Source organism: Anoplophora glabripennis, unplaced genomic scaffold (genome assembly GCF_000390285.2).
Source record: "Anoplophora glabripennis isolate ALB-LARVAE unplaced genomic scaffold, Agla_2.0 scaffold104, whole genome shotgun sequence".
In the NCBI taxonomy this organism is placed as follows: Eukaryota; Metazoa; Arthropoda; class Insecta; order Coleoptera; family Cerambycidae; genus Anoplophora; species Anoplophora glabripennis.
The window spans coordinates 238,965-252,307 of NW_019416210.1; the positions used below are offsets into that span (position 1 = coordinate 238,965).

Genomic DNA, 13,343 nt, shown 5'->3' on the forward strand with positions numbered 1-13,343 from the left:
AGCATTTAAAACCTACTACTAAAATTCTTCTCAAGTGTTTATAGTCTCTCCATAAACAACTGATTTCATGTAACTCCAAAAACGAAGCATTCTATCTCACATTTATGTATACGAGTATACAATTTAATGTGTAAGCTAAGATGTAATTTTAATTAGATACGAATAATACTTAATAGAAATTAGCATACAAATGACAGCAATAAGACAAGTGGAAGACGTCAATTATTTGATTTTCGTCCAAATCCTACTTAAGAAATTTTACCGCTAAATTAATAATACCTATCTGTAATACTTAATTGTAATTTAATGCAACAGCATTGGAAGTTTCAAAGCCAAATATCTCGAAAACGGTGCGAGATAGCTACTTTAATAAAGTATACCTTTTTTGTGTAAAAACATTTGAAAAATAAGAATTTGTTACCAAAGAAGAGATACCTTAAAGTACAAAAAAGTTATGTCATTTTTAACACATTCAATCTACTGCAGCTAGCGCCCTCTATGAACTTTAACCAGAATGTGAACAGATTTCAATTCCTCTACTCAAAGAACTCCAATCCTCAAAATTTTGTGAGGATATTTGCATTTGTTAAGAAATAAATTAAAGAAAACTGAAATAATATTTTACATTTAACACCCTGTATCTCTTTAACTATCAACTTTTGGACTAAGGTAAGTTCGGCTAAATTGAAATATTTTTACTTGGGGAATCTACCCATGAATTTTGGCCCATTTCTCGGGACCACTCTGTATGTATATGATCGTGATTTTGATATCGATTAGGTATGTAGAAATGTACGATTTTCGGTTGCAAGTTATGTAGCCTAATAACTATTTTTTAATTTAAATAATTATTTACAATTTTGTTTTTATTATTAAATGGAAAACATACTTTTGTATTTATTACTTATTAGCTATTCTGAAGTTTTGCGGATTCTTAGCGGTTTCAAACCATAAACTTAGCGGAAGCAGCCCTGGGACTGTTGGCAACACTGTTGATTATTTGGGGATTTTCCTTACTCTTCGGTATTCCCTTATAACGTTAACTTGCGCTCTTAGCACTTGGCATTTAACAGGCAGCAGAGACTAGTACTTCGTAATTTTTAGTTCTAATAGCATTTAACATGACGGGTAGTTAACGTAAGAAAATATGTTCGATGTGCACTGTGGAGTCTGTGGAGTATGTTATAAGTGTGAACGTTAGCTGTGACAAATGACAACATTATTAAATAGTTATAATGATTGTAATGTTATGTATACATAGTCAAAGATCAGTATAGACCATGATTAACGTGAAATAATTAATTAACGTGGATATACCAAAATTGATTCACGTTCACACCGTATCTAGATGTTTAATGATCCATTTTGTAATTCGTTATAAAACGTTCTGTGTAGGTACGTATAGTAAACTTTAATATACGACGATACAAATCAATCATATATAGGTATTCAAATTCTTAAAAAAGTGTTACTAAAATATAATAATATAGTATTATATTATTATTATAATATAATTATTATAAAAATATAATTATCTTAATACTATGTAGCCCTACTTTAGTATTAGATATGTTATTGCTTTATTATTTGACAAACTATGGGGGGAAATTTGTTTTTTTTCTAATTTTTTTAATTGACGTTAAAATTTCCTTTTTTAGCAAATAGAAAAATGCCGTAACACCTCTCTATTTAATTAAAAGATATTTTGATTACTTATTTCATTTAAATATATGTTATCTACAATCAATTATTTGTTTTAAATATTTACCAGCCCAAAGGTTACGAACATAAATGTTACTGCTGGTTTTATTAAAATTTAACATGAGGCCTAACGGATGTGGTAAAAAATGATCCGAGTTACTTTAAAAATATGTAATTAAAGCTTTTTTTATTAAATTCTTTACCTATTTCCTGAATTAGATATAAGTAGGTACTATGAAAAGAAAAAAAATAAATAATGAAAAAGACAAAACAAGAATTTTTCTTCGTATATTTTTATATTATTATTTACTAATTATATATTTAAAGTATCCTTGGTACAAACTGAACAAACCTAGTTGAACAATTGGCACATTTACTATTTAGCCATGAACTTTTCATTTAAAATGCATTAAATTGCAATTAAGAATAATGGGAAATTTCACCATAAGACAATCTTAAGCTTTTAGTCTATAAATATATCTTTTACCTGACTCATACTAGCGTATATTACCTGACTATACCCTTCCATTTCACTGTACAGGTTAGGATGGAAGAGCAAGATGCAAAAGAGAATATACCTCCTCAACAGGACAATCAAGAAATAGTGGAAAAAATCAGGAGAATTCGCTTGAGATATCCGGAATTACCATGTTACATACAACAGATGATGAAAGACAGGGATGCCGTGAAAGCACAATATCTCGCCACCAAACAGCAAGAGAAGAAAATAGAATACGTGACGGTTTTCGAAGCGGTAGAAAACGAATTGCGATTGCACCAATATAGAGTTTACAGAAAGACGCATCCAGATCTTATTCTTGGGCCAGATGAACGAAAACTACAAACCCATTTGGCTGATTATATCAGGGAATTGATAAAAAAGAACATAACAAATAGGCTGTGCTACATTACAACCAGAGAAATTTTCTATAAAATGAACTACAACGGAATGAAGAGCGCTATGAAAATATTGGTTGAAGCGCTAGATTCCCGATTTGGTTATGAGATATTAATAGGTTTAGATAATCAAACTTTAAAGATCATTAGGAAATAAATGTAGTGGTAATAGCTGCATATTGATAGTAAACAATAATATCAATATTATATGTAGATTTCATTGTTGGGTATACTGTGTTTGTTTTTTGTAAAAGTAAAGTAGTATTTTGTTTGTATAAGAGAGACAATAATTATATATTTGCTACGTAAATAAATGATTATGAAATTTGATATCTAGTTTCCTTAAAGCTGACCGGTACCAAACGAAGCATTCCTTGTTCATTATGAATTTCAAAGAAGTAAGCATGAAACTGGTGATTTGTGTTATCTGTAAACAAAAATAAAAATTCTGGATTTTTTACAAAATAATTTGTAGCAGAAGAAACTGTTAACTACTGTGGCTTTATAAAATCAATAAAATTGTCTGCACTGTGTATTAGCTAGTATTAAAGCAAATATGTTTCTGTTTTTACTCTTTCTCTGTACAGGGTATTCACAAAGTTGAAAAAAAAACATTTGAAGAGTAAATAGTTTTTATGAATATTGTATATATTTTTTTGATACCTACTGATCTAATCACATGATACAATGAAAACTTTTTTGGAACTGCTAACTTCACCGTAAGTTCTGCCTATGTTTATAAGTATTGGTATATATCTTTTTGGAAATTGCTGTATATAAATTTGAACTACTAAGTTGCAGTTTTCATCAGCATTTCCATAGGCTACTGCCATGTCCATTAATTCATTTTATTGATCAGCCATTTTAGTATAAGTATATATTCGTACTTATTAATGTACACCACACAACAAAGGCAGACATTTTAAGAATTTAGAAAAATAAATCGTTTTGCTTATTGTGAAAATGAATAGTGAATTCATTTTCACAATAAAAGGCATGTGTTTCTGTATTGAGAATTAAAGCAGAACTGATGATTACCTAAAACTGCACATTCAATTTTTCTGTTTACTACAAAAAGCAGGATAAAAAAATATTCATCTTTTAAATAATATGTGATTGGGAGACGATTCCAGAAGTTCTTAACAATTTTTATTATTAATTTTTATAGTTTCGAAATATTTATTAATAAAGCTTCTCCAAATTTGTATAAAGACCTTATACTTTTATCTGTATTTGTTTCAAAAAATTTGACTCAATTGAGTAATAAAAAAATCCATAATTTACGATATTAAGTATACGATACGTTATTCCATAGTAGTATTCAAATAATATTGTTTTCACAACAAATACTGCACTTCAAAAGAAAATACAAATTTATTCTTTAGGTTTCAATCCAGATATGTGGGAAAAAACATAACCTTTGCCTTATGAGTATGTAGCCTATGATTACATATTTAAAAAAATACATATTTTTGCTCGCTCAAGTAATTTGACACCTTTACTAAATTTGTTGAGACAAATTAGCGATCGGTAAGTGATTACTTACAGATCAGGAGGCGGTAAATAATCTAATAAATAATGTAGAATTTTAAAAATCAATTTTTTTAAAAGACAAAATTAAAATTACAATTTGGATAATTATTAAAATTTATTGGAGCAATAGAATTCGGGTTTAAAACAACGTTCTCTTCTGATGATGCTATAGTTGCTGCACATTTTGTAATGACACTATCGGCTGCGATATCACTTTCTGTGACCGTACAATTTATATGATTTCCATGTAAAATCTTGTTTGAAAATTGATCAGTTACAGAGGACGAACGCCACCCACCGTGCCATTCAGAATGTGTGTCCGGAATAAGTTGAGGGATTCGACAATTTTAAGCAATGTGCAATATTATTGTACAATTTTGAACATTGTTAGTTATAGTAGAGTTTTTATTGTAAATTCGTTCATAAACAACTTACAAAATGTAAGAAAATGTCCTTAACGGTATACAAAGACACCTAAATATGTATTCTTTGGAACAGAATAGTACATTTTTGTACTTTCAAATTCACGTTTGATGTCAAGATTTCGTGTAAATGTCACAAAAAATGCAGGAACTAATGAATGTCCACAGGTTTCAAAAATCAAAATTGTATAGGTACCTATACAGGGTGGGCCATTAGTCTGAGAAAGTAAAATAACTCTCTTGTCGTTCATAATACAGAAAAAAAGTTTATATAAAAGTTGTACAGAATCAAGAAACCTAAACTACAAAATTAATTTGAAACATACAGGGCGATGAGTAAAAACGGGACACGCGAAATCTTACATTTTTTATATGGAACATCCTATATATTTTTTAACATATGGATTTCTGAGAAAATTTTATATATGGCAATATAAACAGTTTATCATTTTAGTGTGGGGTTGCCAAGTTAGTTGAAAGTTAATACAACTTCTTCGAAGTAATGTTTTTCCAAAACTACATAACTTGGCAACCCCGCAGTAAAATGTTAAACTGTTTATATTGCCATATATAGAATTTTCTCAGAAATCCATGTTTAAAAATATACAGGGTATGCCATTTAAAAAATGTAATATTTGGCGTGTCCCGTTTTTACTCATCGCACTGTATCTTTCAAATTAATTTTGTCCATTAGGTTTTTTGATTCTATACAACTTTTATATAAACTTTTGTTCTGTATTACGATTAACAAGGAAGTTATTTTACTTTCTCACACTAATGACCCACCCTGTATATCCACTGCCCCTCATCTCCCGATCTCCCATTACTCGACCGCGTACGCGCGTTCGGCCGGTTTCGAGCATGTTTGGCGGAATTTTTCACCTATTTCGCATCATTAATTAGAATAAAATCCGACTGAAAAGTTAAAATCGGACCACCTCCAACGCATTCAGAAGCAAAATAGTGCACCAAAAAATTCATATTGCAATTGTGCCAAAACTAATGGTCTGACAGCGCCTGCTTTGCGCACACTTAAAATACATAATTCATTACTTTTGTGCACAGAGTCAGCTCTAGATCTTAAAAAATGACGAAGTACTAATGGATTTTTTAAAAAACGCTAAATTTTACGATTTTTCCGAGTTTTCTTCTTTTCTAATTATCCGATCGTATCGATCGTCCTCGAGTTTTATTCGTATTTCGATTCTCTACAAATTGTCTCTTTCTCTATCCGCTATAATTTCTAATGGAGTTATTTCTGACAGTTCGTAATTTCAAATTTGACAAAACTACATAAATTGTCTCCATATCGACGATTTAGTGTTTTCTGTAGATTGTGGAATTGATTTTTCTGTTTTTTCCAATTTGTTCAGTCGATATTTGCCTAAAACGACTCATATTATGTGGGTATATTTTATACTCGCACTTTCAACAATACTTAATAATTGTAATGACAGGAAACATTTTAAACTGACGTGCGCCTACTAAGTATAGTTTAGTTTAGAGGAGATTTTTTAAAGAATTTTTATCGGTGATTAGTCCAGACGGTATCTGCTTCAAAGAGTCCATATTTGGGTGAATCGTATATCCACGGAGATTTTTGGCTTTTTAACTTTCAAATATCACTAGAAATGAAAATTTTGAAAATTTGCAAATTTTTAAAAAAAATCTGAATTGCAAAATTATTATGAAAAATCTATTTAACCGATTTTGATAAAATTTAGTGTGATGATTCTTCATAACAGGAACTTTTCTTGAGCCAAGTATGAAGGTCCTATACCCAACTTAAAGACCCCAAAAAAATTCCCTAAAAATTAATGTTTTTTAACCCCTCGATTTTTACAATAATAATCATAATTCATTCGATTTGTAACTACATAGTCAGATTTTGTAAAATTTAATTCAACTCTTGAAAAGATACATAATTAAATAGGAAGAAAAATATGACATTTTTCGAATTTTTTTAACATATTGTGCCGCCAAAAATTAAGAACACGTTTTTTTTTATGCGCATAGAAAAATTTTCATTTCTAGTGATATTTGAAAGCCAAAAAGCCAAAAATCTCCGTGGATATACGATTCACCCAAACCAAAACAGATACCGCCTAGTCTAGATATATTACATACACATTTATGAGAGTTAATTTTTAAATTTAAATAATGTTTAATAATTTTAATTAAATTTGTTCAATACCTATTTGAACACGCAAAAAAAACGTAATAAGTAGGTACTGCAGTCATTGCACCTTTCTGGTTTTGGTCATATCCTCAACCAGTAAAGAACACTTACTGACCTTAATACTTAATCTATACTAATATTATAAAGAGGAAAGATTTGTATTTTTGTATGTATGTATGTTTGTTAGGAATAAACTCACAAACTACTGGACGGATTTCGATAATTATTTCACCATTAGAATGCTACATTATTCCTGAGTAACATAGGCTATATTTTTTATATCCCAAAATGTTTAAAATAAATGTCCACCCGTGCGAAGCCGGGACGGGCCGCTAGTACACTATATTTTTCATATCAATATTTTAGTGTGTTTTGATTAGATCTCTTTAAAGATTTAAAAGTACAATTTTTACATGGAACCAAAATACATGTTGCTTTATTTTGTTAACGATTATATAACTGTTTGACAATCATACTAAGTAAGTTACGGATGGGAATATTTTCTAACTTATCGATATTAATACAAAGTGTCTTATAGCTGTCTTCCTCGTATGCACAGAACTCCGCAGACATGTCCAGACTTTTATACAAATTTAGAACTTCTTCAATTGCTTCATCTTCCCTCCTACCATAGTTTTTTTCTATTATCTTCCTCTGAAAAGGATTAGATTTTTGTAAAGCTGTTGCGACTAACCAGCTACATTTTCCTTCACCAATATCTTTACTAAGATTTTCTGTCATGGTAGCATTCCCAAGGGAACCCTGTACGTATTTCTAAAAAAAATGTATAATAGATACATATTAATGGTACAAGTGTCTGACAGTCTTACCCGTATTTGAAAATACCTGCCCATATCCATTAACAAAGGCGTAACTTGTGTATGTAACCCAGGGTCGTATATTCTGGAAAGATACATGCCCAAAGTAACGCCAATATGAAAAACATCGTAACCGGTTTTGTATTCAGTTAATCTATGGAACTCGTCTATATTTAGTTGGTCAACTTTACGTTGCTGAGAATCCAGAATTCTTCCAGCGGCGGTTCTATTAAACACAGTACGGAAGAAATGTATCATATGGGTATAGAAGGGATGTTTTGAGAAGTAGATTTTTAATAAATTGAATGTACAAATATCCACCGTTAATACATCCAAAGAAGCAGTCTGTGCGTAAATTGGCAATCTGAACCAACAAGGTACGTTTCTTCGTGTCTCTGAATTGTTTATTATATCTTCTGCCATTGTGTCAGCTGCCTCTAACTACAACAAAACGTGATCAAATGTTCGCTTTCGTTGTACTGTACACTTATAGAAAATATTTTCCCTATTCCGAATTTTTCGAGAGAAATTTGAATGTAGAACATAAAGAATTCTATCTTTGGATGTCTATCGACAAACAAATTTTGAGTATTAGTGAGATATAACCTACAAAGCATATTATGACATATCTTTATAGTAGAAATGACATTTAAAGATATTTATTTGCTTATTTATTTAGGTATTTAGAAGTTACAATATCCAACGGGGCAAAGTCCCAATTACAGGATAAGGTAAAATAGAAAACCTTAACTAAATTTTAAAGAAAAAGACAAACTAACATTAAATATAAAAATATAAATATGTACTACATAAAATAGAGCAATCAAAATATAAAATACAGACAAAGAATTTAAGTATAAACAATAACAGACAAACAAAACAAATTAGCTAACTAACATATAAAAGATAAGGATTGCAGTTGTTAGACAAATAATTTTTTTATGTATTCATGAATAAAAAAAAATCAAGTCGACCTTCATACTTCTGGTAATTGGAAATCATTTGATATAAGGGTGATGCTATTAGTAAATTGGTACGAGGTGTAGGTAATTATAAAGCAGAGTGAAATCTAGAATTAAGTCTAGGAACATGGTATAAAATCCTAACAAGTCTGCATTTAAAGTGTTATTTCTGCCTACGACAGAGGCTATTAAAATTAAAATAAGAAAGCAATAAATCTTGAGGTGTACCACGAGGAGGATAAAATCCATAACTAATAAAATGAATACCTAGTCTTTAAAAATCTCCGTTGTACTTTCTCTAATTGAATATTATAAACATTATAAATAATGGGACTTCAAACAACCGATGCATATTCAAGTTTGCAATGCGCAAATGCTACATTCGTTCTGAGAGTCCTTAGAATTACGCAAAATAAAGCCTAAATTCTTATAAGCAGATTTGGTTACTAAACTAATGTGCTCGTCAAATGATAATCTAGTATCAAATGTAACACCAAGATCAGTAAATTGCCTAACTCTATTTAAAAAAGATTCACCAATTTTATATCAAAATCTAGATTAGTTTTGGGTCGACTGTATAAGACATAATTTTACATTCTTAGGTAGATTCATTACATGAACACCAATTGTGTAATATATCAAGATTATCTTGTAATGTAGTACAATCAGTAGAAGATTTAACTTCCAAGACCAACTTAAGTCATTAACAGGTTGTCATTAATAAAAATAATAAATAATAGTGGTCCCAGGATTGACCCTTGTGGAACTCCAGAAAATTGATGGAATTTACATGATTGAAAGCCTCTATACTCCACAAATTGGTACCTATTACTAAAATAAGATTTAAACAGAGATAATAGAGCAGGGTATATACCATATGACTCCAATTTCAATGTTGTATATGTATATGTTGTATGTATAGATTATGATCAAGCCGATCGAAAGCTTTAGAAAAATCACTATACACAACATCAACCTGACTTCCTGCATCCAAAGCTTCAGCAATAAAATGGGTTTTCTCAACTAGATTTGAGGTAGGACCACTCATAAATCCTTGTTGGTAAGGAGATTTTGATTATTACATATAAAGAATATCTACAAGATGAAATAGAGATAGAATTAGATCTTGAATTAATATGGGACCAAAATCTTTTAGGATTTGAGGACAGATATAACATATAATAGGTACGTAAGTATACTTTGTAGATTATATCTGTTGTTTCACCTGGCATACTGACGAGCATTTGTAAGTTCGAGACCAGTTACTCTCCTGATAAATTATCTTGACTATCTACTGGATATTGGGGGTGTAATTCAATACCGACCGTAGAGTAGTTTTTTCAAACTATATCATTAATTATAAAGTTTATTCCTACGGTACTAGTCATGCTTTCATAGCACCTACAGTATATCAGTAGGTCACTTTGTGTCAGTAAGTGACATTTAAATAGAGGTATGACATATGTTATACTTTGTAGTTTATATTTCACTATATTTTAATCGGCCAAAAATATTGAACAAATAATTTTATTTTAGAAATTGAAACAATAAAATACAGATAACTTTTTTTAGTGATGACAACAGCCAGGCCCGCGATCGTCGGGGTCCGATACACCAAGGGGCCTATTTCAAAGGGTCTCTGCCAGAGGTCATTTCAGGAAATATGGGGAGAAAAATATAGAAATTTACGAATAATTGAAATTTTCTTACAATACATGATATAATGACTTCTAGTCGCTTTGCTTGTCAATATAAAAGTTATTATATACTTAATATAAAATGTACCTTTATAAATAATTTTAAGAAATAAAATCATCAAACCATCTCCGCTTTTAGAAGAAAATATATATTTTGAATATCTTTAGGATGACCAAGAGCATGTTGCTCTGGAATCAGAAGGTTCAGAAGCAATATTATATAAACTCGTCAGACTATTTTATTTTAATTTAAAATATGTAATTATTTTCTAAACTCACTGTTTTAGTTTGCTTTTATGTCGACATTTGGTTAAAGTTCACGTTAAAATTTAGTTTCAATATTATTTTTTGAGTTATAGAGGACTGATATTTTGTTTCTTTTGGTTGTTTAGTCATAAAAAAATTGATGAATTTATCTACACTTATTTGTCTTTTGTTAATTTGTTCTTTCCATGTATTAGTTTTTTTTTTAAATTCCTGATATTGATAGTTTTTCTTCTAGTTTTTTTGCATGTATATTAAAGTGCTATCATATGCTCTTCTTCCCCAACAACTGTATGCTGATTTTGTAACAATGAAGCATTTAACTTATTTTTTTATAAATGCAACATTTTGTATGTTTAATAAAAATTTAATAAAGTTGTAACAAATCTGTAGTACCTAATCATTACATTTTATTAAAACAATGTGTAAGTACGAGTAAAATAATTTGTACATTTAAAATATTAATTTTTAATAGATATATTTATTTAAAATTGAAAATCAAATCAAAGTTCTGAGAATCTGCTATGCACTTTAGGGACTCAAAAATGCGTATATAATGCAGACTGTCCCAGAAATAAGTGCCAAAATTTTGACCACGTATTTAACTCGAAAGCAACGGTTGTTGTATAATAATTCTTTTCGAAAAAACTCACATTTTCGTCCTGTATTTCGTTGCCATTAAAATAAGGCTAATAAAACTGTCCATGAATTAAAGAAATATTTCTAAGTAACGTAGGTAACCTATGCGAATATTTCGTGGAATGATTCACCATCAAATATTTTGCTAGCGTAACCAAATAGCAGAAACATGTTCTAAGGATATCCTCAGGATATCTGGTGGGATATACCTATGTGTCCCAGGGATGTAAAGTTCTGTCTATGTCTAGCCTTAAGACGTTCGACTTATGTTATAAATCAGGATATCCTCAGGATATCCCACCGTATGTATAGTCTTCATAAATGTTTATAATCCTCGTGACCTACAGCCGTAGAAAACCTAACGTTGCACGATTGGTACTGGTAACGAAAATTCCCTAGATCTTGGCGCATCAATATTAATGGCCGATAATTGATATAATTCGACAAAATCGGTAATATTTTAACCGTTACTATTCGAATATTTTTTTGACAATCAAATAATTCGAATATTTCGAAAGTTCTATTCGATAGTAGTATCCATCACTGCTATAATAATTATTATAATATCACGCTACTGTACTATTTTACAGTGATCAAGATATTGGGATAAAGTTATCGTCAATATGTAAAAAAAATCGCAATAATATCCTCAACCAATGCACACTGTTATTGTCTGTCGCCATTGTTGCCTTGTGGGATATTTCTGAATAATCTGCTAAAGCAAATACACAACATTCGCTGACAAATAATCGTTGAATTCACATATAAAAAAAAACTATTTATAAAACTCACAAATTCTGCACACCATCCCAAAATATTGGCCAATTCTACATTTTCTTCTGTAAGATTTTCCGTTTTCTCTAGCATTTTATAGGAAACTACTGTCGTAACACCTTTGATTTTTTCTCCAATGGGTACATTGTATTCAAGAAGATTAACTAATTTCTGTGCCGCAGGCGCCAATTCGGACTTTGTTTTCTTTGGAGTCAAAGATTTCAGCACCTTTGGAAGATAACCAATGAATTCACTTTCCTTATCCTTGAAAAATGGCACAGCCATTGGTTGTGGAATAGCAACCTGCGAACTACAAATTAAAAAAATATTTCATTACGTATCCAAGAGATAAATTGTTTTTATTCAATATTCAATGTTCAAAATTTCTTATTCATTTATGCTCTTCATCTATCCTGCCAGAAACTATTTTTCTTCGCATTTTTATAGTTATCACCTACCATTATTTTTGCACTTCTCGGTATTCAGTTAATTTATTTTTACTGAAAAGTACCTGATATTCGCAAAATGATTATATTTGTAATCTCTGTTAGCTCTACCAAGTAGAGTACCAACAGGTCTTCTTGATCCATTCTGCATAAATTTATATGATTGTACGCAATTAACTAACATTGCAATAACTTTGAAGATAAGTGCACTACTAGTTTGTTCTGTTTGTTACCATTTACTGCATGCATAATACAACTCGTATCTTATTTCCAATTGTACTACGGGTGGACGAAAAAAATGTCATTATTATATATGATAAAATATGTAGTTGAAGGCGATGTTATACATATTAATTAAGGTGTATCTTTAATTACGTACATTTCATGCAATGCAAGTGTGACTATTTTTCAAACTGTACTATAGCATTGACATTGACGCTTTTGTGACTATAAACATATTTTTAAATAGTGAGAGTACACATTTGATTTGACTGAAGTGTTTAATTTTTATTATTGTTCCGATTTTAAGACTATCACTAAAACTGAATTGAATTGAATTAAATAAAACAATAAAGCCCACATTCGAGGTGGTAGTATTATCGACAATTGCTTAATTCACTTGTATAAGGCGTTTTAAAAAGTACGTACCACCTCCTGTTTTTTCTATCTTTAGAGACATATAAGTAACAATTTATAAGGACAAAACTTGTAAGAAACTTCTTTATCTTATTGTTACTCTATTTCTAGTAGAAAGAGCAATATGGTGTATTAGATATAGACTTAATGGGAAACTAATAATCTCTTTTTAACACTTCAGGATTATATATTGTTTTGACCAGAAAATGAACGTAAAACATAATACTGCGTATAATATCAATTGAATGTGAATATGTAATAATATGAGATTGAGAAATATGTAAAGAATATGTGCAAACAAATGAAATTATATTTTTTGAAAGTATTCCTATATTATTAAAATTTTTACTTAATAAATATATGTATACAAGTCCA

At 29.9% G+C, this 13,343-nt stretch overlaps 2 protein-coding genes across 2 annotated transcripts; one reads left to right on the top strand and one right to left on the bottom strand.

The window, feature by feature from the left end:
- Window positions 1-1,082: 1,082 nt before the first annotated feature.
- LOC108904820 lies at window positions 1,083-2,840 on the top strand. Its single transcript, XM_018707496.1, has 2 exons — window positions 1,083-1,395; window positions 2,243-2,840. Exon 2 carries the CDS (start codon window positions 2,249-2,251, stop codon window positions 2,753-2,755), a length of 507 nt encoding a protein of 168 aa, XP_018563012.1. The 5' UTR covers window positions 1,083-1,395; window positions 2,243-2,248; the 3' UTR covers window positions 2,756-2,840.
- Window positions 2,841-7,158: 4,318 nt separating this feature from the next.
- LOC108904818 (farnesyl pyrophosphate synthase-like) lies at window positions 7,159-12,546 on the bottom strand. The gene is made up of 4 exons (XM_018707493.1): window positions 12,398-12,546; window positions 11,905-12,196; window positions 7,563-7,991; window positions 7,159-7,506 (listed from the first exon to the last, which is right to left on the bottom strand). The coding sequence occupies exons 1-4, from the start codon at window positions 12,514-12,516 to the stop codon at window positions 7,177-7,179; spliced, it is 1,170 nt and encodes a 389-aa protein (XP_018563009.1). The 5' UTR covers window positions 12,517-12,546; the 3' UTR covers window positions 7,159-7,176.
- Between the last annotated feature and the right edge of the window lie 797 nt (window positions 12,547-13,343).

What these genes read in the sequence shown, in the direction of transcription:
- LOC108904820 (XM_018707496.1), top strand. Translation starts at nt 2,249, where the DNA reads ATGGAAGAGCAAGATGCAAAAGAGAATATACCTCCTCAACAGGACAAT.
- LOC108904818 (XM_018707493.1), bottom strand. Translation starts at nt 12,516, where the DNA reads ATGTTAGTTAATTGCGTACAATCATATAAATTTATGCAGAATGGATCA. An exon ending in AATCATTTTGCGAATATCAG is followed by an intron (nt 12,197 to 12,397) that starts GTACTTTTCAGT and finishes TTTAATTTGTAG; the next exon opens with TTCGCAGGTTGCTATTCCAC. An exon ending in TGGGATGGTGTGCAGAATTT is followed by an intron (nt 7,992 to 11,904) that starts GTGAGTTTTATA and finishes GTTTTGTTGTAG; the next exon opens with TTAGAGGCAGCTGACACAAT.